The sequence below is a fragment of the Temnothorax nylanderi genome, unplaced genomic scaffold (assembly GCF_030848795.1).
Source record: "Temnothorax nylanderi isolate EJ_2023f unplaced genomic scaffold, tnyl_v1.0 TNYL_tig0087_pilon, whole genome shotgun sequence".
Taxonomy (NCBI): domain Eukaryota; kingdom Metazoa; phylum Arthropoda; class Insecta; order Hymenoptera; family Formicidae; genus Temnothorax; species Temnothorax nylanderi.
In genome coordinates, this window is record NW_027249149.1 from 474,692 (window position 1) to 502,642 (window position 27,951).

A 27,951-nucleotide genomic window follows, 5' to 3' on the forward strand; every position below is an offset into this window, starting at 1 on the left:
AATTGTACTGATTTGCGATATATGGAGTTTCAATTTTTCATAAACCGATACGTTTTTTGTAAGAATAAAATTCCATTTCAAATAAAATGTCACGATTAAAACAAATATTGGGTAAAATATTAAATGTAACTTTAATAAAAGTATAGATATATTATTTTAACAAGTTCAACGATCTGACTATTACATCTGGTTTTCACATTAGTATAGTCTCATCACTTTTAAATGTATGTAAATTATAATTTTATTATTTCCTCTTAATAGTCTTTATTGCATTTAAGCCTGTCGTGGATCAGTGTTCTTTAAATCATTTCTATAAAAAAATAATTATAAAATTACAACTAAACCATGATTTTTTCAACGTTCTCAAAAATTAAAATTCCTTCGAGAAATTCCTAATTAATTTCCTTCGAGAAACGAACGATTTTAATTAAGAAAAGAGCCAACTATCATAAAATACTTGTAAATTATGGAATTCAAAATTTAAAAAAAAATCTCGTTTAAAAGAACTTGAGTTACAGTAAAAATGTTTCTATTCTTATTCAATAAAATTGCTCAACGCTGAATATTGTGGTTTAAACACACTGAACCAGACTAGCCTAGATTAATCGAGTGAGGCACTCGACAGCGGGTAGCAGGTACTTACCTTGCTTCAGGTTGTGCCTAAATCCGCGCGCCGCTTGGACGCCGGTCAGGTCGGTCAGGATCAACGAGAGGACGACGACGAGGATGCGTCGCGGCGTCACGTTGCCCGCGTGTCCCTTCTTCGTGGCAGCGGCCATGGTCCATGAGGATTCCCGCAATTCCCTGATACCACTGAACAAAGGCGAGCATTGACAAGGGGGGCACTTCACACAGACCGCAGATCGTCGAACGCGAGAATTAAAGAGAATAAAGATCCCGGATCACTTACGCTCTCGTTATCGTCTCACTCCGCTCCGGGCTCCAGCACTCGTCATTCATCGATTCGCGTCATGCCGTCGCGTGCCACGTTGAATCGCCCCGCGACGGATCGCGAGCGGAAACCAAGCGAATTTATCGAACCTCCTCCGTGTCGCCGCGTCGCCGATTCACCGACGGTTATCGCGAGTCCCTGGATTCTCTGGACGATGCGTGCGACGAGATACCCGGAGCGATTCCTGCCGCCGCGTTCATCTCGTCTCCATTGGCGAACTTCAGAGCGACGCCACGCGCCGAGCTCCGTCTCCGTGTCCCCTCGTTGCGCCAATCCCGGCGATTTCGACGCGCGTATTCCGAAATCGCGATTGATTCTCGACGATTCTCGACGTACACGCACTCCCCGCAAACTCCCTGCGCGATATTCGTCGTTACCACGACGTCGGCGTCGTTTCTTAACCGACGAACGCGACGCGAGGAGTCGAGCCACGTGAATTTAGCGTCGAACGCGCACGGGCGCGTTTCGAATTTGCCGTTCACTCGAAGTCCGCCTCGACGCCTCGACGGCGCGAGACACTTCCCGACGGGCTCACTTGTTGCTCCCGACGACGAGTGAGAAACGAGGGATCTCTTACCGGCGCGTATTCGCTCCTGCTGTCCGCGCGCGAAACGAACGACGAGAAACCACCACGCGACGCGCCACTACCGGTGGTTGCGATCTCGCACGTAGAACGCGTGAGATGAAACACAGTCTTTTCTTCCGTCCACAGGCACAGGTGCTACACTCTTAAACCGAGAGAGAGATCACTCCGAAATTCCGAGTCGAGAAACTAGTCGCGCGCGCGCGCGCGCGCGAGAAAGAGAGTGACGGAGAGAGACGAGAGAAGGGAAGATCCGCGCCGGGTGACGCTCCGACATACCCGATACGAAGGTCGCGAGCGAACTGAGCGAAGTAAACGGCGAGTCACCACCGAGCTGACCGAGCGGAGCGCCCGCGCCGCGCCGCGCAGTCACCCCCACCCTCACTACCCGGCAAGCGGCGAGCATTATTATGTGTAAACAATAACGGCCGCACGCCTGAGATACGAAGAAACATGTTTATTACCTTACGATGCCCTGTACCCCCGATTCTTGGAAATTTCTCAAATTATTCTAATACGATGAGATGGTTTTTATAATCGTAGCAATCGTAATGTTAAAAATTTCTTTAGCTTTTCAACGACGAAACAAAATCGTGATCCTGACTACGTAAGACAATGATTTGAGCATTGTTAATTATTATCGCGTATGTTAATCAAGTCGATTATTAATCTTATTGTAACATTACAGTTGTACATAGTTTGTTCGAAGAATATGCAGTACATTTTCATTCTATCGACATGATGCTGTATTCAATAAATAAAGTATAACGTTCTCCATCTTTCAACGACAAAATCGGTTTCAGAATTATGTTTAACAAATATAAAGTACTTAAAAAAAAAGCAAAAAAAGAGCGCCAAGTATTTGTGCCCATCGAAGTAGCTGTCCTAATTCTAATACGATGAGACGAACGGTTTTTATAATCGTTTTAGCGATCGTAATGTTAAATTTCCTTAGCTTCTCAACGACGAAACAAATCGAGATGCTGACTACGTAAAGACAATGATTTGGGTATTTTAATTATTATTGCGTACGTTAATCAAGTCGATTATTAATCTTACTGTAATATCATAGTTGCATGGAAAATAACATTTTCCATCTTTTAATGATAAAATCGGTTTCAATTATATTTAATAGCTTTTTAAAAGAAGGTAAAAGAAAAATACATCAGTCGAAATAGCTATTTTGTGCGAAACAACGTAGTTTTAATCTATTTTTGCTATAAAATAGTTATACCATTAATAGTTATAACATTACGCTAACTGAGTATGAATTTATACACATCATAAATTCTTTTATTATACTAATTATACTATTAAAATTGACGTACTTAGCGGGCCCGAGTCTTATAGAGAGTAAATAGTAGGTACAATTAATTCATAACAAGTATAAAATTACAATTCGTCTTGTACGTTTATATGGTATTTTTTATATATGGTTTTATAATACACACAGTCATGTATTACAAATATATTATATTGTATACAATTGAATGCAGTTATGCAATAAGGAACCTAGGCGATATTTGGTATGGCTTTATGCGTTTTTATAATATGTATGTTGCTGAAGCTTGAACCGTTCTTGTAGCGAAAACTTAAAATCCGCTTATATATAACAAAGCTTACAAAAGCACGTACATTTAGAACGATCTATATACATTCAGGATGATATAATTATAACAAAAAACAAATTTGAGATATAAACACAATTTAAAAAAAAATAAAAAGTATATCGCAGAATCATTATTCTAGTACATATTCGAAGCTGCGTTTCCCGTTTCTTTCAAAGACACTATGTAGTTCAACAATATGTGACGTCACAAACATACATTGTTGATAGTCAAGAGCTGTAAGATCTTATTTGGCCCAAAAATACTCGCGAAAATTTGCATATGTATAAAATAATTCATAACGGTTGTTCTTGCGTTCTAAACGAAGCTGAGAGCAAGCAATTACTATATATACTCGAATTTTCTATTTTATCTACAAGTATACGCAAGTATTCTAAGCTAATTAAAGGACTATCAGATCTAAAATTCATACAAATTATTTCTTTCCATCGTCCAAGATGTACGTATTTATTTTTGCAAGCTTGCTGAATGTAGACAAAAAATTTCAATTTTTACTTTTAAAATGATTCAAACTTCTTCATAGACGTGGAAAATTACGTAGAAAATTATTATTATTTTTTATAAATTTAAAAACGAAATAACTAGCTCAAAAATATTTTTATTTTAAGGTAGTCCTTTCATGAAAATAAGTATTAGATAGGTACCTAAATTTGATATATGTTAAATATACAGTAATAAAGGGCATGTATACGAAAAATCAGGTGAGGTTAATTATCGACACGTCAAGAAATAAGTCATTCTAAATGTGCGTTCGCGGAGCGTACTATTGTCATTCTATCCTTGTTTACAGCTAATGAACGAGAAAGATAAAATGATGCAAATCGCCACGGCCGAGGTTTTCAACTAATAATACATGTACTTAGCGACCAGATGAATACATTATTGATGTCTTAAAATATTCCCTGAAGTTTCCGGATTTCGTACTTACCTTAAGAAAATAAGGGCTTGTCGAATGTTTTGCTCTGATATATGAGGTTAAATAAGTAGTGGATCCAATCGCATATTGCTTTACTCGTACCGTCATGCCTGACCTAACTTAAATCGAGTCCAACCGCACTACTATTGTAATATTTTTTTAATTAGTAAATAATTAAATACGATTAAATCCTGCGTGTAAAATCATATTTTATATATTATTATAATTATTGGGATGTTGCAATATGTTTGTTTTCAATTACCTCATGACGGACTGTTATTTGACGAAAGGACTGTACTACCTTAAGTTATTCAAATATTTGATTTTACACGTTCTTAAATGTGTAAAAATAAAATTATGTTATAATTATTAAATTTTAAAGTGTGTATTTATCTTTTTAAATATTTACATTACATAAATTTACTTTCTGGTAATAATTTTATCATTTCTCTCTCATAAATAGATAGAGTTAAATTGAATAGGACAATCCTTTATCGATCTTTTTAATAATTAATGGAACATTTTATAATGGAAATCTATTCGAATTAGTATACGTCCGTGTGCGATTTAAGACGATAATGTAATCAAATGAATATTCCATCCGGTTATTTTATTGTGTTTTGTTTTACAAATTACAAGTAAGACGGCATAATAACTATCATTTTTATAATTGATTATTCCAAATATTACATTTGTTGATATAATAGTTGCCGGTTTACGAAAAATCATTATCCATTCTTATAAAATGATGGCAACAGGTTTAATAGTTGAAATGTTTGATCAACACAACTATCAAACGCGGAAACAAACTTTGCACGAACCTCGCGAAGCAAGCGCGCATACGACACTTAATTGAGATAGCCAATCAGCATTGCGGAAAAGAGGATTCAATACATTTCGAGTTCATGGTTTTAGGAAAGAAGGAATAAAGCCGCAAGCAATATTTTGATGTTTTAAAATTACATAATTTTCGTATTTCTCTTAAAACATAAAAATCCAGCGTAATATAAACGATAAATTAATTAACAAGACAGTATTTTCCAACTGAACAAGATAGATTGTATTTCTTGAAGAGACGTTTAATTCAATGTACAGTTCAATTTGATGTATCTCAAAATCGTCAGCGAATTATATTTAAACAGATAAAAACTTCAAAGCGCGATATGTATTAAGATTAAAGCATTATTAAGAAAAACGATTATCGCCCGTAATAGTCGTGAAATAATAGTTGCTTTCCATTTACACTCAAGTGATCTGAGTCACTCAGTTATGTGAGTATTTTATACTCAGGTAAGATATGTAATTTTGTATTTACCTGCTTATTTTGATGACAAAACTATCGCATAACAATACAGATTCATAGCCTCACTTTTAATGTGAGTCTATTAGATTCATTAAAGCACACGGTCTCGATTGTGGATAAAAACTCAATTAAATCTCACTTGTCAGCATGCAAAAGGAACGTGCATTCAACTGAGTTATGACGTCACAAGTGAGAATTATCTGAGTTTTGATGTAAATGGAAAGCAACTAATAACTACTATTTTACAGCGTCGTATTTCTGCGAGCATTAATTCAAATTCATCTTGCCGCGCTCTCCGTGCGTTACGTGACGTCACCCTACGTCACGCGCCGACGCGGCGCGGCGCCAACTGTCTCGTCGCGCCACTGCACTATCGGGTCGCCTCGCCGCGCCGCCATACTTGCCGCTACTTCGCTCCGGGTGGGACGCTCCGTATATACTTTTCGCGTTTTCCAAGCGTGAATTGCGCGTAGATACGATATCGAGAGTGATGAATATTTGCGAACAATCATTTCTAACACGCGAGTGACGGTGTGATGCGTGGAAATGAATAAATAATCGCGTTCGTAAGGTGCTACGTCGTGCATCGTTATTACCTGTTGCATCGCGACAAGTTCAACTCTCGCGCGCCTCCCGCGTTACTACCGCGTTCGTGTGTAATATATTACTGTCGGGAGTGCCGAATAAAATATCGGGCGATCATTATTAATACGCGTGGTTCGAGAAGATGAGATGTCGGCGGAACTTTTCTCGGCGAGAATATAGCATCGGCGGAGCAACTCGGTAAATTTATTATTTAGTTTATTACGTGTTATATCTCTTTGCGAGACTTTTCGTTCGTATTTTCACAATTTAAGTACAAAATTAAAAAACCTTATTTCTATAGTTAATAAAATTTATAAATATAATATATATCTAGTATTTATATGTAAAGGAAATTATACGTGATGAGATTTTAATTAGGATAGTATTATCAAAATTATATCAAATATTCTTATATTAAATATGTTTATTTTTTGCTATCGTAGTAATTATTCTGCTACGTTTTAAATAAGAAAGTAGTTAAAATATTGTGTTCGAAAATTAAGAAAATACAATAAGTCTGTATTGCACAAAAATATTTTACTAATCTTATTCAACCTCTAATTAAAGTAGTTATTTAATAAACAATAATTATGTTAATGAATGATTACATTTATTATATTTCCAGGACCAACCCCCCGGAAAGGGAGTGCAACAGCAGCAGCAATCGGTAAGTGAGTTAATTGGCCGATCAACTTATTGGCATATGGCATTAATGTTGTTGCGTCGTATTTTCGATAAACTTATGTAAAATTTGAAAAATATATTGCTTAGAATTTTCAGCAATATCTAAATTTTTATTTTTATTTTTGTGTAAAATAATCAACACATACATGTGTAGATTTAACATATGCCTGCTATGTTAATTGAACTTAACAAATTTAAAAAGTAAAATTATTAAAATAATTTAAAGAATATGTTAAAGTAACACAATTTGAACGTATTTGTTAAATGTGTCAAAATTTACAGAAAAAGAGTGTTGATTTTACTCTATAACAGAAGTGGGAATAAAAATTTACAGAAAAAGAGTGTTGATTTTATCTTACAATCTTAACTTCAACATAAAAGTTATGTTAATTGTACACATAATTAACCTCAAATTACGATCAGAATTACATTTCTTTTCTGTTGAAATATTTTAACATAGTATCGGTGTTACCATTTAACACATCCATATTATGTTAAATTAACACAAAAATTTGAGTGGACCGTTTGGGACATGCGATTTATGTTATATTTAACACAAATTTTCCAACAGTGTACAGAAATTAAGTATCCGTCTTTATTTCTTATTCACGCTTGCCTGAATATGAAAGTACATGATTCTCATATTAAGTCGCATTAAACAATTTTTAAAAAATTAAATAAATTAAATAATGCATAATAAAAGTGTACAAAAAAGAAATTTAACTTTTTTAATATATTTATGAATTACAATACATTTATTTCTTTTAATTTTTTTCATCGTTTAGTAATATTTAGATTATTTTCTTAAAATTTAGTTTATAATTAAGGAAACTGTTATAAAAATTAGAAAAAGCAATCATATCAAATAAACAATCGCAATCATATTAAATAAATTAACTAAATGGAATATATCTAAAAAGTGTGTAACTTAAGGGGATCCTGCAGTGACAGACGAACTTCCTCGATGTCGATAATGTCAACCTTTCTAATTTTGTTTTCCCTATATCTGTCTTTGTCTAACGAAATGACATCTGTCCTTGTTTGATTGCTCGCCATCTCTTGCAAGATTCGACAACTACTGTTGCTGCTCTTCTTGTCATTCTGCATCCGTATTTGCAGTACTAAAATAAAATTCACATTTTTCTTTTATTGTACGCATTGAATCTTACTTCTACTTGCACGATATTATTCCTACATGTTTTCCTAAGGCTAGGAGACAAACATTATGTATGTATAAACTGCAGAATTTTTGTTTTAACCAAATATTGTCGTCAGGTGACAGCTGTATGTGCCCAAATAAGTAACATTTTTAATTTTTTGGTGTTTTTTATATAAAATCGCGTTTGCTAGCCTAGATTTTTGTGCGTACTTTAATTCTGTAAAAGATTTTTGCAATTCTATAAAGCCAATTAAAAGATTTATGTGAAAACGATAATGTCGGTAAATCATACGGCTGCAGGATCCCCTTAATATTATGTTACATAAGTAATTAGCTTACCACAAAAATTATTAACATTTACAATAAAGATATAAAAATTCTGTTATTAAAAAATAGCAATATTTATTTACCTAAATAATTACATCAATAATTACTTATGTAAAAGAAAATATTTATTTTTGCGTTTTTACTCTCTAAAATAAAACAAAATTAGGAACTATTTTTGCTGCATACGATAATATTATTACAATCAAAAGATATTAAATTATGATTTTTTTAAAGAAGTTTCTTCCGAATATTACATACAAAAACACATTATATTTTACTAATAACAACTTTTAAATAAAATATGAATATGTGTATGTTTTAGCAATATGATACCTTTTGTTTGTTTGGTTTATACATACCTATAGATATAAAATCTGTAATTGTGCTAATATAATATGCAAAACTCTATAGATATACATATTTGACAAATCTACACGGCAAGAAAAAGACGAAAATTAATGTTATGTTAAGATTACCAAATTAATGCAGAATAGTTAATCTCGTAAACAATGATTTTATTTATACTTAAAGTTTAGTTCAATTTTCTATTACAACTAATTATCATTATTATATTTAGAGTAGGGAAGACCGGGGCTCGTTGGCACCGTTTTCACAATTTCGGCATTTGAGGTTTTATACAACTAATTATCATGATTAAACAGTACTAATATGATAGAGAGAACCTTTCTCTACATTTTCATGCCAGAAAAATCTCCTGTATTCTGTATAGTTTCTTTGTAATAAGTGAAATATGAACATGCTGCATTGCAGCCAACTTGCCCCGATAGTAGGGTAATGCTATGCGACAAAAGTCCATGTTAAATTAATGAAAACGTAACAGAAACATAAAACGGGTAACAGATACGTACTTCTTGATAAAGATTGTATCTTTTAAAATTATTTTGTAATGATCGAATAGCAAAATGCTGTTGCACTGAAAAACAATTGTAAACTATTTTAGATTTAGCTTTCTTTAACATAAAAATATAAATATAAATATATATCTTATAGCTTCTATCAGCATTGTAGGTAGCAAATCACATGCTCAAACAGGTCTCACGCGCGCGGCAACAAGTCAAGCTAAGCATTCCTTGTTGATATGAGCCAACCCTCATCTCTACATACGTTTTATTTCAGTCATTTTATTACAATAAATAGTAATTTATTGCAGTAGCAGTAGCTGTTAGTCAAAATAACATGTCGTATAGTAACAGAAACTTTTCTTTTAATTAATGATACGTGACTTTGATTTACTTCTCAAGCTGAAGAATATTAATACGATATTTTGAAACGCTCGAAAATTTACTTGCCACCTCTTGAATCAGAGTTTTCTCTCTTTTTATTGTAATACTTGTGTAATATTTTAATCAAATAAAACTTTGGGAAAAGTACCTATGTCATATAAGAGATATTTTGTGATAACTTTTCCATTGTTTTTTTTTCGCTATAAATACATAAACGGAACGCATTGCCAACTTGCCTCTTGTGCCAACGAGCCCCGGTCTCCCCTATGATTATATATATTTACATATGTATAATGTCATTATATGTATATGTTCATATATGATTATATATGATTATATATAATTATATATGATCATATAGAGACAAAATTCATATATAATTGCATCATATTATAATCATAAATCTCTTTCTCCCGGGGATCAGTATTATCCAACTCTTCCCTACCAATTTCCTCCCTGGCATATTTAGCACGGACTAAAGTCAAGCTCAACAGGGTCTTCGTTAGATATGGCATATTTACTTAATATAATCCCGATATAATTATTGGAAAACTATCGCTCGGAACGCTATAAGATGTGACGAGACGGGCAGGTAATAAACAGTTCGTTTTCTTAACACACTAAGTAGGGGAGACCGGGGCTAGACCGGTCGGGGGTAATCCCCCTAACGGGGTAATCCGCCAAATCAAATATCTCGGAACCTGCATATTGTGCGAACTCGCTATTAACATTGTAAACGCTGCTTATGGTACCCATGTGACCAACGGAGTTTCGGCAGGTTACCTGCCGTGTTATGATTTTTACGGAGGCAAACGTGTTTTCGTGGTGAAAAGTGAAATTTTCTGCGCGTGGAAATTTTGTAATATCTGCAATAATATTTGCTCTCCAAATCTCGAGGTACGTGATTATAAATGCTGCTGATTATAAAGAGTAATGCATGCTGAACACGAATCCAGTGTAGATATTTAATATTTCATGGCCGATCAAACCTGAAACTAATTTATCCCGGGAGGGTGGCGGTTCAACCCCGACATTTTTGAGATTTCAATTTTTCCACCGTTGTCGTTTTTGCTTTATACCGGTTAAACAAAGCAACATAGATAAAAATTTCCTATATAAATTTTGTAGCTAAAGGTTCACTCTTTACAGTGGTATACCACATTTAACTACAATTATTTATTTTGTTGTTAAAAATCGGCATAAAAAAAAAACTAACGGTCTAGCCCCGGTCTCCCCTACTCTATTTATTGTATATATTTCACACTCTGAGTATAGATGACCGAACACGTCTGAACACGTCAGTAAACGACACTCTTAGCGTTTCTCATAATAATAATCTCATATTTATTTAATTGAAATAAAGATAATTCTGCTTCGTCGAGCGAAACTTTTGTTAAAGATAATTCTAATTCTAGAATTTTTTTTTCCAGTGTATTGGATATTGCATGGAGATCCAGCAATAGTAAAATAATCTGCGCGATGCAAGCCCCAACCAGAAGAAGTAACGTTAGACGCGCGATCCAAAGAATCCTCGGGCCTTTCTCTTGCAGCCACTTCTTAATGCCAGTAAACCGACTCAACAGCCAAACATCGAGTACGAGAATTCTGACGAAGAAAAAGTACACATTGTGCGATAGCTTGTGCGATAGTAATCGATAAGCTTGTTTGCTTGCGCTCCTCCTTGCCCGCCCTCGCTTGCGATCCTCATTTCGATCTGGAACTTAAAGATACGGTTGCGCTTGAGAATGACCAGGTACGTATATCTATATTGCACGCTAATTAAATCATATATATAAAAAACTTAAATGCATTTGAAATTTTTGAGTTGCAGTTTCCCTGGGGCTTTAAAAAATTGTAAGTAAAACTTCCAATATTGTAGTATATCGTTAGAAAAAGCATAAGAAAAGAAAATTTTTGGCGCAACCCAGAAATTGATACGTTGATCCGTTCGGGAGTTATTTTGGGGTCAAAGTTTGAGAACGCCAATATTTAACCTTAAATAACTTTTGAATGGGTTAACGTATCGACCTCTACCTTGCGCCAAAATCTTTCTTATTTTATGCCCTTTCAAACGATATACTACAATATAAGGCGTTTTAAGTAAGAAATTAAAGGTGTCGTTCACGTGAGCTTTAAACGACCATCCAAGGTCAAACAAATGACACCATCTTATATACCCCTTGAAACCATACAACTTTTGTCTGAAACATTTTTCTCTAAAATGTTGCGTTTACGAATAAATCGGGTGATACGGGTGGTCAGAGACACCCTGTATAAGCATCTCATTTAAATAATTAAATTTATTGCGAAAAATATTACCTCAGCCAGGGTTCGAACCTGGAATTCCCTCATTCCGTGTGGGTGTCCTCGTGTTTAAGTTGTGTGTTTCTCCTACTACGCCCCTATGGAAATCCTTTCTTGCTGCCCTCAATCCTGACACCTAACGGTTGAACGGGCCTACTTTAAAGCCTACTTTACAAGGACGACACCCACACGGAATGAGGAGGTTCCAGGTTCGAACCCTGGCTAAGGTAATATTTTTTGCAATAAATTTAATTATTTAAATGAGATGCTTATATATATAAGTATCAAAGATTACATGATGATAATCGAACCAAATCGTGGTCGTATTGTCTTGACGATTATAATGGCCAGTAGAGTCGATTAATATTTCTATTGTTGTTTTATTATTTGACTGGCGAAGTAAAAAGTGATTCATTGTGTTAAATATTTTCTTTTTGTTTTATGTAATAAAAAAACAAAAAAGTGTGCAAATTAAAAACTTGCACATTGCTTCTTTATAATTACAGATCGCTACCATTGCTCTTATTTTATTTCGCTCACAAAATTCCTCTTATGAAGAAGCTTGTATTTTATTCAATGCATAATTATTATTAGTTATGCATTATTAATTTTTATTAGTTTGGCTTCCTCATAGAGGAAGCTTTATGAGCGAAATAAAATGGGAGCAATGGTAGCAATCTGTAATGATGAGGAAGCAATGTGCAAGTTTCTAATTTACACACTTTTTAAAATTTTAAATTTAATCTTTTTATATAAATTGATAGAGGGTTAGCTACAGCACAAATGGGGTTTTACGCAATGTCAATCGATGTTGACTTTGGGAGTTCAGGCTACATGGTCCATATATGGACTTCGCATATGGACCTTTAATCGCGTATAAAGCTGGGTCTAATCAACTATCAAATCTTAAAGAATTATATATGAAATAGGGGTAGAAAAGACTGAAGAATATAATAGAATCATAAATAGCCCGATATCTCAAAATTGGCGGAAGTTAGAGTAACCACGGACATTTCTCAAAAAATCCGAAATTTTATAAAGAAAAAACCCTTTTACCGATTATTGCTAAATTCAATACCAACCTTCTTTTAATAATACTCTATGTAAAATTACATGTATAACTTATACATGTAACTTTTTTATCAGAAATCGGTAACTCCTTCACCGATCCTCACCAAATTCAATACTTTCCTTAAATGATATTCTATCCATCAAATATCTTACACATTTTTTAAGCAGAAATCGGTAACCCTTTCACCGATCCTCGCAAAATTCAAAACAACCTTCCTTTAATGATACTCTATATAAAATTACATGTACATGTACATCTTATACACTTTAAGCAGAAATCGGTAAGCTCTTCACCGATCCTCAATAACAATCTTCCTTTAATGATACTCTATCCATCAAATAACTTAGGGTAGACCGAGGCGAATCGGATCAATATAAGTTTTAAGACAGTTTTTGTTAGTGTTTTGTTTCAAACGAGCTGTTTTATCGTGCTAATTACTAATTACTAATTGGTGGTATCGAATTCTAAGGCGGGAAGGTACCTCCAGCATTATTTTGAGGTTGCTGTTGTTGCTGTTGTTGCGGTTGCTGCTGCTGTTGCTGCTGTTCGATAGAGTTGACACCAGATGCTTGTGGAGGCTGCGGAGGCACCTGCGGTACAGGCTGGGGAGGATTTTGCTGTCTAGGTGGTGCCATCTCTTTCCGATCTATATAATAAGTGTATGCAATTTTTTATTCGTTCTTATTAAATATATTTAAAAGTATTTGACGCACGACCATTCGAAAGATGAATTTATTTTCTTATATTGGGATTTAATATGAGTGTTAAATGATCGGAGTCTTTAAATAGAACAAAATGTAGAAGATCGAGTTGCATTTAATTAAAAAAATCTTTTTAAAAAATTACAATAATTGTCATAAAAATTCGAAAGAAAATCAATGGTCTAGACATAGTCATTCTTCTCCACCTTGAACAGTTTTCCCAATTTTGAGCGCTTTTCGCGCCATAGCCATTGCGCCGTTTTTAGTTTTGTGAACGCCGGTTTTCCGATTGGAATCTACACGTAAAGCGCCTTCAATTCCACAGACTTTTACAAGGGCATCACTCTGCAAACCGCCCCACGCTTCCGGCAATAACATTGCGCGCTCGGAACTAACCGGCATACACCTAATACGATAACTATTCCCAGTCTTAGAAATGGCGTACTTTATTGATGGCGAGACGTTCATTTCCTCTGCCAAATAAAACACAAACCGCCACATATTTTGGCACCGCGATGATTGTGGCACCATTACTATCTCTCCGCTCGAATCAACCTTACAAGAATGTTTTACATTAAACGATAGTCGAAAGTATATCTAAAACAAAAAGAGAACTAGAAAAAGAGTTTTTCTTACTTCGAACCGATTCTCTACAGCACGTCGCATGTCTGTAATTGACGGTAACCAAATGTTCTTCGTGACGTGCGAAATTTCCAAAAATTCATCCTGAGCCAAAGCTATGGCTTTCTCAAATTGTGTCTTGATATTCTCATCCTGGTAGTTTAATCTGCTTACGCGCGCGCTTAAATCGGTAATTGATCGATAACTGAAACAAATGCAGATGCAATTATTCTGGAGAAGCGTTTTGTAACATCACAATGGCCCTGCATCGTACATTTGCCCATTGTTATCTATAGCGTCGATTTCCTGGATAAACGTATCGTAAATGATCTTAAAGATTTCATCAACGATTGTATCCTCGAGTACGTCCTTGGTTACGTCCGAAAGTATTCTCTTCAATATATCATGACCAAAATGGCAGTAGATCAATCCCGCACTGCTTAATTTATTTGTCCAATTGTACCCTGATTTCTTTACAATGGTACTCACTGATTCCTGGAATTCTCTGATACGAGGAAGGAAAAAATAACGATGTGGCGAAAACAGAGATTTTCTTTAATAGTGTATCAGTAAAAAGTATGTTATTTTACCTCACGTGATGGTCGTATCGATGTCTGGGAGGATCATACTCGCCGCCAACACCTACTACGATATCACAGTTATCTAAGACACTCCGATCTCGAGATCTAAAAATTTAATTGAATATCTATGAATTCTGCCACTTAATACCTATTTCCTATTTTTTTCGTTGCGGTATTATAATTTATATGCCAATTCTGTTTCTTGATTTCATTCAATGTGTTAAAGCTCTTCTCCGATAGAAAAATTGCGCAAATATTGTACAATAACTGCCTCATTCAATTGAGAGGAATTTCTCGATTATTGCATTAAGATGATTCGCCATAACGCAGCGGTTTTGCAAACATGAAATTTCTGAATAACATTTGCACAAAAATTGGCAAATTCAATTTTAGATTTAAATTTTGCACAATTATTTACATATTCGACATTTAGAAGTAAAATTATCCCAGCAAACACCGATTATTCTTCTCTTCTAGGATTCAATGTGTTTTTAAAATTGCACTTTCCTGCACGGACGTGCCTTTAATCTGCATGTAACATGAATAAGTTCACAAGAAAGAACCATTTATTTCGACCAAACTGGTAATTTATTATAATGTTTATACATGACCCCTGATTTTTGTATATATGACGATGTTTCGACCATTGTTTTTGGTCCTTATCAAGTACACTCTAAAAACAACGAAATACAAAGGGACACAGATATCAAGCCAAAAACAAAGAACAATGAGAGGGAATAAAAAAGAAAAAAACATATCGACACCTATATGTCATAAACTTAATAGCCGCTCGAAGCATCTTGTTAGTTAAGAGTTTATTCCCGGAAATTCATATCTAAAAGCTATAATTAAAAGTCAGTCAGAATGATAACACCAGAACATAATGTTGAATTATTTACATGTAATCGAGTATCCATATGTTCGTGATTATTACAGCAATAGCATTGTAGCGAGAAGCCATTGTGTGACAATTGCAATCTTTTCTTTAATTGCAATCTTTTCTTTAAAACATATGATGTAACTATGATATGAGACCATAATTGTCAAGACGGAGTAATAAGAGCAGCAAGAATAAGATTGTAAATTTTGGTTTAGAGAAAATTGGAATGACGATTTTATACCAGAGCATAATTTTGGGGAAAAACTTCTAAAAACCTATAATGCATGAATCAGCAAACACTGATGTATAACAGTACATAACAGTTACATAAATACATATACATATATACCACCGTTCATCATATTTTACATACGAGAAAGGATGCCATCCAAGGGCAACCTGGCAAACACAGAATATGCTACATAATACACGAGTAACGTAATAAAAACTGAAATATATACTCAATTATTTCACAATTTCTTTCCAAATTTAATTTTGCAAATATTTGTAACATAATTCGCCATAATGCTGCTGTTTTGCTGAAATACCATTTACTTAGAAATAAATTGTGCAAATATTTATCAATATTTTTACACTATAATTAAAAATTAAATTTCTACAAGTATTGTTGCAAATATTGAGACACGTAATTGCAGCATTCCAAATTTCATCCAGATTTTGTCATATAATTTTATAAATCTTTTTCTATCGGGGTTGACTTTTAGTTAAGGATGATTACCTCACTATAGACGCATTCTTATACTGTGATAGCAGTTTTAATAGTGCGCAGGCAAGAACCTCAGAGCAATGAAAAGGTCCGTCTTTTGTGCCGATCCTCGCGGTCGACATTTCCGACATCGTTTGGAGAGCAGGGTCAGATATGCACATTTCCCACTACGTGAGAAGGTTGGGGAATCCACCGAAAAGCACGCTTCTTGATATAATAGACTGAAAACTTGGATGTTATTATATTGACAGGAGAGGTCGCATCTGACTCTTCACCGATTTTGATCATCTTTTTTGTGGTGAATCTACATATATGGGCTATAGTTAAGTCCTGTAAGAGCTTTTCATCGAATGCGCTTTATAAGAAAAGTTTTTTATTCTTAAAAATTCAAGCGATCGGTAGAGTACTTCACGATAAACTCACAATCTCACAATCTCACAAGAGTTATACGTCCGACTGCTTTCGCGTACAGAACAAGTTTGATTTTGTAACCGTTAGGGCCTATAGGGAAAACGAAGGCAAAACGGCACACTTAACGAAAAAAAATATTTACGCAGAAACAGTAAGCTTTATTATAAAATTATTATAACATAACAAATCAGTATTTATTTTTCCTTATTATCTATTAATCAAACTTTAATCAAATCACAGATAAAAAAGATATTAAATGATTTTTAATATCTTTTTTTTGATCCATTTTACCTTCATAGCAAGGTAAAACGGTCGACTACTCCTAAAGGCAAAATGGACCTACCCATTTTTTTTCTGTGGCTTTGTCAATATCTTTAGTAGAATTTATATTTAGTCAGTCTTCTTTTTAAAGTTGTTTTTGGCACATTATATAAAGTCGACGCCTTATTGAGAGCCATTGCACCAGTAGCAATTTTTACAATAGCATTTTTCATACTATTTTTGTCCCAAAACTGTCGATTTATTTTTCGTTTGTGGTTATCATATATCTAAATTAATAAATAACAATAATAACGCTTGAACAATGCCATAACGTCATTAACAGACCATGTGTTTTGCTCGGTTCGTTTTGCCCGGGCCATTTTGCCTTTTGGGTACTGATTAAATCACTCTCTAAACTTTAAGTTATGTTGTACTATTTTTTTAAATTTTTTTTACTTTAAAACAAAAAGAAACAATATTAATTTATATATGCGTTAGTAAAATTTATTACGATAAATCCAAAGATAAACTGAAGGCTAGTTGAAAATCGTAAAATTTAGATCAAACCATAAAAAAGAAATCTTATCTTGTTAAATTACAGTGCCGACGAATGACAGTTTTGAGCGCACTGACCGAATGTGAATGGGAGACATACTATTCATAACGCTGGTTACCACTACAGAGTGCTAATGGTTTAAATATGTTGAGAGCGGTCCGTGTTATATACCTGCAGGTGCCGTTTTGCCTTCCTTTCCCCTATTGTTAGGGAACAATACTCGACCGACCTTTTCCCCGGTCCCTACCATAGTTCTAGATCCTTCGCTTTTGAATGTCCTTAGCTTTCAAATTTTCTACCTGCCTTGGCAGATACGTTAGAATGATTATCTTTATAAAACGTGTGTATCCTTACGTTATTATATTGTTTAAGAAATTTTTAGAGAATGTATAAATCTTTAAAAATTAAAAAATAAAGAATAATAAACTTTTATTACAAGGCGCATTCGATGAAAAGCTCTTGCAGGGCTTAACTATAGCCCATATAGATTCACCACAAAAAAGGCGATCAAAATCGATGAAGAGTCAGATGCGACCTCAATTACGCGATCTAATGCTACATCAAGTAAATATATCACTATATTTGACGAATCCTCATCAGATCGTAACGAGACATGAGTTCTATCCGAAGCTTCAGTGCATGCAAAAAATTCTTTTAAGTTGTGATTAGTTACCTTAACGTTGCAGGTCGCAGACCGTTACGTATACTTCTTATAAGAATTCGAACTGACCGTGTTCCGGCAGAAAATGGCAAGAGATGGCGATTGTCCTTTGTTGTCGGGAAAATTGACCGTGGGATCTGTCCAGGGGCGCTTTTATCTATAAAACTTGCACATTGTGTGACGTAAAATTTAAAATAATACAAGCACAAATTTATTTATTTTTTATTATTTTCAATATTTTAATCATATGTAACTAAAATAAAACAACAATCACTTCGTCCTTTTTATATTTTGCTTTGAAAAAGTAAATTATTTTTTACTGCCGTTATTATATTTTTAAAAAAGAAATCAGTTTTCTTTTATTCCTAATATTTCTATATTAATATTAATTATTAATATTAATCACGATTTAAGTGGAAAGTTATTAATAAATCTGATATTAAAACTAGAATACTAGACTAAAAATCGCCGGCACACACTTGCAACGTCCGCGCGCCTATGTAGATCAACCTTCGGCTTCTGCTAAGCCTTCCGACTGATTTTGGCCAAAGCCGACTGTTTTGCTGAAGGTATAATTTTTGGCCGAAGGTGGCCAAAGGTGGCCGAAGGTGGCCGAAGGTGGCCGAAGGTGGCCGAAGGTGGCCGAAAGTGGCCGAAAGTGATTGAAGCCAAAGCTGAAGCCGAAGGTCGGACACTAGTAACAATGCAATGTAAAAATATACATATAACAACTATAAATTGGAATAATTTAAGCCTGATAATAGATATTAAAAATAAGAAAAAAGCGTCATGTATACTTTTTATTTTAATAGTGTTTCTATGCAAAAATATACCAACAAAAAACCATAATAGAGAAAAGCAGATATAACTGCTTAAACATTTGTTTGTACAAACAGTCTTATCATTTTAGGCCATTTTATTTTGACCAACTTGTAATTACAATAGAAGGTTAAATTTATAATTTTTCCGTACAGACTATACACATTTTTAATTTAAGAATTTAAATAAAGTTCAGTAATTTAATATAAGCAGTTCATCGTGTAGAAGACCTCCATTATTTGCGCCGATTACATTCGGCAGTCCGCTTTTTTTCAAATGTATGCTTCTTTCTTTTCTTTTTATATATTATTAGACAACACAGACGCGCATTACGCGCGCGCTATATTTAGTTTCTTATACTATATTATATGATATTACTATTATATATTACACTATATTAACTCCTTGATACACAAAACTCTCAAAATATGCGATGATAGATGCTCACGAAAGCTGCGTTTCGATATTCACTGCCAGTACTGAAAATCTATAGTATACGTAACGTAAACTATAGATTTTCAGTATTGGCAGTGAATATCGAAACGCAGCCGAAGTAATATAGTGAGAGAATCAATCAGCATCGCGCGAAAAAACGTCAACATTAAAATTTTTTACACGGCTTTTTTAAGTGTGGAAAATATTTTTATCGTACAATTTGAAAGTGAGAACTGAGTCTGTGCACTTCGAGTGATTCGCCACTCTAAGAAAGAGTAAACTTGCGCTCTATAAGTTGGAGTAAGTCGCATTCCACACACACACATTTGAGTGAAAGAGTACTCTTTTCGAGTACAGTGAATCAATGTCCATAGAAGTGTCATGCTACAATTTTTAGTGGAAAATTTCACTCTGTTAGAGTCATTTATTAGTCGAGCTTTAGTGAGCCGTGACTAACTATAGCTTTAGAGTGAGATCGTATCACTCCGGTAGAGTAGCCGCTCTAAAATTTGAGTAAAAAATTTACAGAATAAATCACATTTACTTTCCCAGTCAAAAATAATAAACAGCAACGGAAATATTAATCGACTCTACTGGCCAATTATAATTGTCAGGGCAATACGACCATGATTTGGTACGATTATCGTCATGACGCTTTTTTAACCAAAATGTACAAGTGTGAAAACAATCTTTAAAACACAGAAATAGTTAGGGAATTTTTTTTCCATATACAAGTACGCGCGGATACTTCGGATTAAACGGAGCAGTAGTCCCGGGCCTCAACTCTTAGCGTTTTTCACTGGGAGAACTAGTACGCACTGAGTGCGCACTCACCGCAGGCAACACGTGTTTCACTGGGCGTTTCGGTGCGCGCGAAAACGGTGCGCGCTGTTTCACTGGGAAGTCTAGTGCCGAGTTTTTGCACTATAGTGCGAGAATTTGGCACGAGCTCCGAGAGACGGTGTCAGTTCAGTGCAATATGCATGGCTGCGTGGGATGGTGACAATGTTTCAAATTCACGAAATGCACGATTAGCATTTGGACTATTAAATTTGCTTTCTTCGTCATCATCCAGTAGTGATGAAGATGATTTATTATTAAAAGAAGATCCGCGGAAAATTCCAAAGATCGAAAACTTTGTTCAAGTGGTGCATAATCTTATGGATAAGGATGTAAATACATCTATATATATTCATTGTTTCTGTAGATTATTGTATTACGTGAAACAATAATATGTATTGTATAAATATAGTATCAATACTATATACAAATATATTATATTATTTTATATTTATCTATTTCATAAGCTTTTCCGAAATAAAAATCAATTCCTAAAATATAAAGCATGTAAGCCTGGTTGGACGTTGTCGTTATTATTTAAAAGTTTTCTTTTTTTTATAATTATAAATATTATTTGTTATTTGCATATATTACAACAAAACATTTCGACTCTCCATTTTTTCGACTCTCCGTTTGGGTCCTCTTCAGTATTCTTTCGATTTGTAAACAATAATGTCCTCAATCCTAATGCAAGGACTGATTAAAATAATAGGCAAGCGAGAAGAAAATCAATAAAAATGTATTTATCTTAAAATCTTCATTTGTATTGTAAAAATATTAATTAAAATGTATTTACCTTAAAATTATTAATTATGTATTACATTTTTTGCTTCCTCATAGAGGAAGCTTTGTTTTCGTAAATTTCGTATATGAACCTTTGATTGCGTATATAAAAAAGTTGGATCTAGTCGACCAAATTTAAATGAATTATATATGAAGTAGGGGTAGAAGAAACCAAAGAAAAGATTGTTTTTTGAGTTTTTAATGCTAATATGTTCAGAGTGTTCTATAAACGTCGAAATATCGCATTAAAAAAGATGTCCGTGTGTGTGTGTGTGTGTGTGTGTGTGTGTGTGTGTGTGTGTGTGTGTGTGTGTGTGGTGTGTGTGTGTGTGTGTGTGTGTGTGTGTGTGTGTGTGTATGTGCGGATTTGATGTCCGTGGTTGCTCTAACTTCCGCAAATATTGAGATATCGGGCTTAATTTTTTTTTAATCGATAGAGTATCATTTAAGGAAGGTTGGTATTGAATTTGGCGATGATCGGTAAAGGGGTTCTTTTTTAAATATTGGGCTATTTCTAATTTTATTATATTTTTCAGTCTTTTCTACCTCTATTTCATATATAATACTTTAAGATTTGGTTGATTATTGGTATTCGGATATCGGAAAGCTAAAGGTGTCCTGTAACTTTGCCAAGGGTTCAGGGTCGATGTCGCTTGTGTTATCTTCGATTAATCGAGCTATCAGTATTCTACAATCCAAATTGGAGTTTACTATCGTAATGATTGCAACAACACGTTTATGAGTTATTATCAAAAGTGTCAAATAAATCGGGATCGTAGTTTATGAATCGATATTATGAACAGCTCGAAATGTCGATTCGAGTATGATATACTTTTACTTCAAAATATATTTTGATTTCTCATTGATAATATTCTTTAAATGCAATATTCAATATTTATATGGAAAGTATTAATGTGACACAATTTTATTATAGTTACGTAAAATTTTCCTTGTTAATATTTTTATTTTTTCGTTTATTAAAAATTGAATTTAATATATAAATATGTAATAAATTTGACGCAACTTGCTATGTACATTGATTCGTATGACAAGAGAAAGGAATGGGAACATTGAGTAAGGGGAAATCACGAACACGCATTACACGCATGAGTGTAAATTTTTCAAATTCCTTTCCCTGAAGAAACATATATTTCAGTAATGATAACGAACACACACGGACAAATCAGTGGTCAAAATAAATCATATGATAGTCTAAAATAAATCAATTAATAGTTAGTTAAAAGATGGATGTGGTCAGTGAACCATGATAGACCAATACTAGCATATTGAGTCTGTGAAATTATAAATATATTTGAAATTATAAATATATAAATATATTTGCAATTATAAATATATTTAATTATAAATAACATTAAAAAATGTTCAACGTTAAGGTAAATAATTAATTGGTCACTACGCAACTATATTTTTTGTAGTTTATTTCTGTGATGGTTACTTATAATTGCATTATGTGAGTCTCCGATTTTTTGAGTAACTCTTCATTGAATTTTACGTTACTAGTTTCACTCTTATCCAAAATGAAGATAAATATGGTCAAGAGGACTTCATATTGCTTACCAGATTTTTCTTTGTCTCTACGCAGGCTTATGACTCTCTCTCTCTCTCTCTCTCTCTCTCTCTCTCTCTCTCTCTCTCTCTCTCTCTCTCTCTCTCTCTCTCATACTCTCTCTCATACTCATACTCATTTTCATTCTCCTCCAATACGCATATTCCTCTCTATCGCGCCTCCTAGATATTCTCTATAACTCTCTTTCTCGCGTATGTTTCAATTCACTCTCGCATATACGTACTATTTCCCCTCTTCCATCTCTTCCAATATCATATCTCTGATGCATGCGTCTGCGTCATTCATATATTCACTGTCTTTCTCGTGTACAGATCGTGGTCATTGGTCGAAGTATAAATGATGCAGCGCAGACGCAAGTCGCGAAAGTTTTCACATTGCTCGAACATGACACGTCGTGGCTCTCGTTCTCTCATTCACATATGCGCCTATTTGGCGTTCATCACTGTCACAGTCGCGGTTGATCAAGGTGAGTCCCAAACGATGGAGATGACACTTACGGGAAACGTGCGATAAATTGTTGTAAAAAGAGTTATTCGAATATTTATTTCATCTGCGTAATCTTACAGTAAGGCAATAGTTAAGGCATTTATTATTTTTGATCGAATATTTTATCATATAATCTCGAGTTACAGCGCCAGTTATAATAATAAATTCATGGCAAAATCGCGAAAAAAATACTGTTTAAGCTATTAAATTTTTTATGCAACCGTCAAATTCTTTATAAATGCATTGCAATTGCACGCTTAATATAATAATCATTTTATTAACTACTTTGTCAATTAAAAACATGCTTTTATCAAATGTAATAAGATTTAAGAGATAACGATACGACGCATTTTTGAGAAATTTTTTTTAATTGATTCAGTACAATTGTATAAACTTTGACATTTTGACTTCGTGAATAATTCTGTCTCACTCAAAATTCCGTTAGACGAATAACGACGCAACTCTAAGCACTCAGAACGATTCTTTTATCCGACTAGTAAACATCCATTTTTATCACAGTCCGTAATATATCACATTAAATTTATTTAAGCTCTTTGTTTTTGTAAAGAGGAATGCGATAAAACAAAATGTCCGGGTCCACTGGCGTATTACGAGGTTCTCGGTTGTATCCCGGTGTTTAAGAAAGAGGGCGATTGTTGCGCGATAAAATACAACTGTGATCATCTAAAAGAGAGATCCACTTCCAAGTGTTATGTCAATGGTAAAGAGTACGCGGTCGGAGAGAAACTCAAAGACGAAGATGCGAATCCTTGTGACATTGGTTGCACCTGCTCCCTAAGACATGATGACATGTAAGTAAAGACTTTCACATCAATTTTTTCATTGTTGTCTCCTTTTAATATTTTAATTATTAAATTTCACTTATTAAAACTACGTAATTGCTTTCAATATAGCGCCTCGTTTAATTGTGCCATAGTTGATTGTTTCCACGGACCAGCGAATCCAGATTGCTATAGAAAGTATTCTCCGGACCAATGTTGTCCCGGAGAGGAAGTATGTCGTAAGCATAATCTAATTAAGAGTTGTAAATTTTCTCCATATATATATTCGCGATAAATTGACAACATGATAACACTGATTTTTATGCATCTAAATATTATATTAAATTCACGTAGTTATATCCCAATTATGTTCTTTCTCTATAGAATCATTATAATTATAAAAATATAAATTTTTGATAATTTTATATTTTCGCGATATACCCTTTTTAGCTAATATATTCATCGAACTTTGTTAGATAACAACGTTCGATGAATATATTTTATTGTGGTCAGAAAGCCACAATAAGATTGCTTTAGTATAATTAAATTTCATGTTCAACAATAGCAATCCACCTGCCGACAAAAAAGCCATTTCTATCCTAAAATATATGTACAACATTTAAATAAAGTCATTTACGTCTTGTAGCTATAAATCCCGAAGACAGAGCTATCTGTAATGTAAACGGAAAGGAATATAGAGATGGAGAATACTTCAAAGTTGAGAGTGAGCCCGGTTTAACCTGTATATGCCAGCCGGGCTATGAAGGTAAAGATAAGCGAATTGTCAATTTTCAATGAAATAGATGCGTATTATGGAAACTTACATCGACGTATGTATTGATAATTATTCACTGGCTTATTTGTCGACAAGCCAGTAAATTAAACAATTCAACACTTGTTGTATATCATAAATATATATATATATATATATATATATATATATATATATATATATATATATATATATATTGTATTTGTCATAATAATAATTAAGACTAAATTCGTGTTTATCTATATATTTTATTCAGTAATGTGTGAACAGTAACAATTCTGTGATATAAATTTTTAATTTAAAACTATATAATCTATGTTTACGTCCATAAACAAATTTACGATTTTAGGGAAAAACGTCGAACCTTTCTGCATGAAGCCTAAACATCCATATTGCAGTCCCGATTTCCGTCATGCAAGAGACATTTTTCATAACTGCGCTCCGGTTTTTTATTCTACTGAATCGCCACAGACTGGTTGCAGCGTATCTTCGAGATGTCGTAAGTTTGCGAGTTGCAACTTTGCGTACTATGTACATATATATATATATATATATATATATATATATATATATATAATTTAGTAAACAGTTGTATATATAAAATTAATTATATTTTAAAAATGAATTCAAGCTGTTTCTTTTAGAATGTTTTAAAAAGAAGGATTAAAAAATCCGTTACACGCGTATTATTTGCAATTTTTAATAATTATATAACTACTCAAATTTTATTTGAATTATATATCATGTTTACAGAATTTAAATCCACAGAATTTAACATTCATATAAAACAATTTATATTTCAGATTATTCAAAAATAAAAATTATTTATTTTATAAACTATAAATAAAATACCATTAAATAAAATGTCTTGATATGCCAACAGAGCATGCTGCGTTTCTGCTGCGTTTCTGCCATCATAGTGTACTCGCAGACAAGTTTGATTTCTGCTGACAATCTGTTGTTACACTATGATAGCAAGTTATGTGCAATCTCGGTGTGCACTCTGCTGACACATTGTGTCAGCATGCAATGTTTGAAATTTGCTCTATTTATGCTGATAAACTCTGCTCAATTTTTGCCGCATTTCTGCTGTTACATCATGACGCACATTGTGCTTAATTTTTGATGCGTTTCTGACAGCATTAACTGAAACGGCATAACCTGCTAGAATATTGACAGCATTCTGTTGATACACTGAGAAAAAAAATTTGTCAATCCCAAGAAATATTTAGTCCGATACGTTCAACTAAACATTTTAGGGCTGTACTTCCGAAAACGTTCGTGCTCCGATTTAGTTGAAACTTTGTGAATAGGTTCGGGGGATCTGCTTTCGGGGGAGGTGCGATAGCCCTTCCCTCGCTTACGTGTGTACTGTTTCTCTCTCTCTCTCTCTCTCTCTCTCTCTCTCTCTCTCTCTCTCTCTCTCTCACTGCTAATTCTATGTATATTATTATACTATGTGATAGATTATATAAATTGATATCTCGAAAACTGTGCATCGTAGTTTGCAACGTTTCTGATTTTCTGAAGTTTCAATGATGTTTGTGTTATGACTTTGACGGGTATGACTTCATGGTTGTTTACATTACTTGAGAGCTGTTTTGGTTTGTTTCGCGTGGAAAATGTATGCGCGGAGGCAGCAAGTTATAAATGTTAAAAAAGTTGCTAAACTTTGGAGTCGCAAAAAATCCTTTTGGTATATGTCTTTTTTATCTAAAAGGAACCTATTCACAAAGTTTCATCTAAATCGGAGCACGGACGTTTTCGGAAGTTTCGCCCAACTAATATTTAGTTAACTAACTAAAATGTTTAGTTGAACGTATCGGACTAAATATTTCTTGGGATTAACAATTTTTTTCCTCAGTGTATAACATGCAGTACATAAATCGCAAAACGTGCTCTGTCACATTTTGCTATCTGGGTATATGTCATGGGTCAGTTTTCTATTGCTGTACCTACTGGCTGCACTAGTTCAGAGTTTATCTTTTTTACTCCACATTGAAATGAAAAAGATAAATTCTGAACTGGTGCAGCCAGTTTAGCAGTAGAAAACAGACCCTATGTTATTTAAGCAATTACGGTTATTGATTTTTTTTAGAAAACAACAACGACACTGTCATTCACAACGAGAACGACTCGAAGTCTGCCGACAAAAATCCCAATGGTACGTTTCATATTTAACATTATAGAGATATAATAATTTTTGAACGATCCGAGATAATTAATACTCTTGAGTATTGACTCTTTTATTAATTTTATTAATTATTGACTCATAGAAAAAATGTAAAGTTATATTTTATACAAGCTAATTCGCTTATTGAATTGAAACATAAATGATGCATCGACACGTATTTGAACATTCAAGCGATGCTAATTATGACTGAGCTTTGAATAGCATGAAATGAGAGGTAATTGCGAGAAATGTTGTATACAAGAAACGAGAAGCAACGCGCAAATCAATTTCTTTTGCAATAAAATAATAATTAGGTAATTTGGCCATCGTTATCCTCAGCATAAGAAATTATGTTATTAGGCATGTCAGTTAATACGTCACATCCATAGCGCGTTTGATGTTTGTTCGTTAAAAACAATTTTATTTTATTTATTTATCTATTTTTTAATTTCTTTTTAAATTCTCTTTTGATATTTCGGTTTTGGGAATTGTTAGTTCAATTTATGCAATAATAAAATACTCGAAGAGGTATGTAATATCTTGAAGTTAATTTTATCGTAAAGCAGATGTTTCATCGAGACTTGTTCTTTTTAGATGAGGACGTTTGTCATTTCGGCAATATGACGATGCACCGCGGCGACGAGTTGAATCAAGCTACAGATTATAGTTCTGTGTGCGTTAAATGCGTTTGCGAGGTACCTCCTGTACCTACTTGTCAGCAATTATGCGGATGAGGAATGCGTTGTCACAAAGCATCCGCCTTTCCATCAAACATTTTAAAATCAGTGATAATGTGATACTTCTGTTGTACGACTCAGAATTTCATATAGTAAATTAGTAAATGTTAAAACTTCTCTACATATGTATGAAATATTCTAATGTAATATGCATTTTTATATTGTTAATTGACAATAAAAGCATATTTTTGTATATTGCATGTTAAAAAAAATGGATTACAAATCTTCTACATATTCCTTGCATATTATGGTTATAGATAATAAGGATATATTTAAAACAAAACGTAGAATGGCAAGTATTTTTAAAATGATCTTTATCATCAATAAATAAATAATAAATAAATGAATAAAGTTTTTAATTATTGTTTGATTACTCAATT

At 33.7% G+C, this 27,951-nt stretch overlaps 2 protein-coding genes and 1 pseudogene across 2 annotated transcripts in view; 1 reads left to right on the forward strand and 2 right to left on the reverse strand.

Annotated features, from left to right (window-relative positions):
- Wb (wing blister) overlaps nucleotides 1–1,825 on the reverse strand; it is a 148,677-nt gene extending 146,852 nt beyond the window's left edge. Inside the window, exons 1-2 of the mRNA XM_071710205.1 lie at nucleotides 911–1,825; nucleotides 644–813 (exon numbers count right to left, since the gene is read on the reverse strand). Coding sequence (XP_071566306.1) covers nucleotides 644–813; nucleotides 911–960 — 220 coding nt within the window. The 5' untranslated portion in view covers nucleotides 961–1,825. The remainder of the gene's footprint in view (nucleotides 1–643; nucleotides 814–910) is intronic.
- An 8,854-nt stretch (nucleotides 1,826–10,679) lies between these two features.
- LOC139774775 (MYG1 exonuclease-like) lies at nucleotides 10,680–22,964 on the reverse strand. Its single transcript, XM_071710235.1, has 9 exons — nucleotides 22,845–22,964; nucleotides 18,169–18,321; nucleotides 16,280–16,488; nucleotides 14,670–14,765; nucleotides 14,354–14,584; nucleotides 14,095–14,284; nucleotides 13,665–14,013; nucleotides 13,239–13,403; nucleotides 10,680–11,101 (listed from the first exon to the last, which is right to left on the reverse strand). The coding sequence occupies exons 3-9, from the start codon at nucleotides 16,426–16,428 to the stop codon at nucleotides 10,680–10,682; spliced, it is 1,602 nt and encodes a 533-aa protein (XP_071566336.1). The 5' UTR covers nucleotides 16,429–16,488; nucleotides 18,169–18,321; nucleotides 22,845–22,964.
- On the forward strand, nucleotides 22,927–27,914 carry LOC139774782 (uncharacterized; annotated as a pseudogene).
- The last annotated feature ends 37 nt before the right edge of the window (nucleotides 27,915–27,951 follow it).

Excerpts from the sequence above, each read along its gene's own strand:
- LOC139774775 (XM_071710235.1), bottom strand. The coding sequence starts at position 16,428 with ATGTGCATATCTGACCCTGCTCTCCAAACGATGTCGGAAATGTCGACC. Across the intron at positions 14,585-14,669 it reads CGATACGACCATCACGTGAG|AGAATTCCAGGAATCAGTGA; the intron begins GTAAAATAACAT and ends TCCTCGTATCAG. Across the intron at positions 11,102-13,238 it reads ACCTCAAAATAATGCTGGAG|TTCCAGATCGAAATGAGGAT; the intron begins GTACCTTCCCGC and ends CGTATCTTTAAG.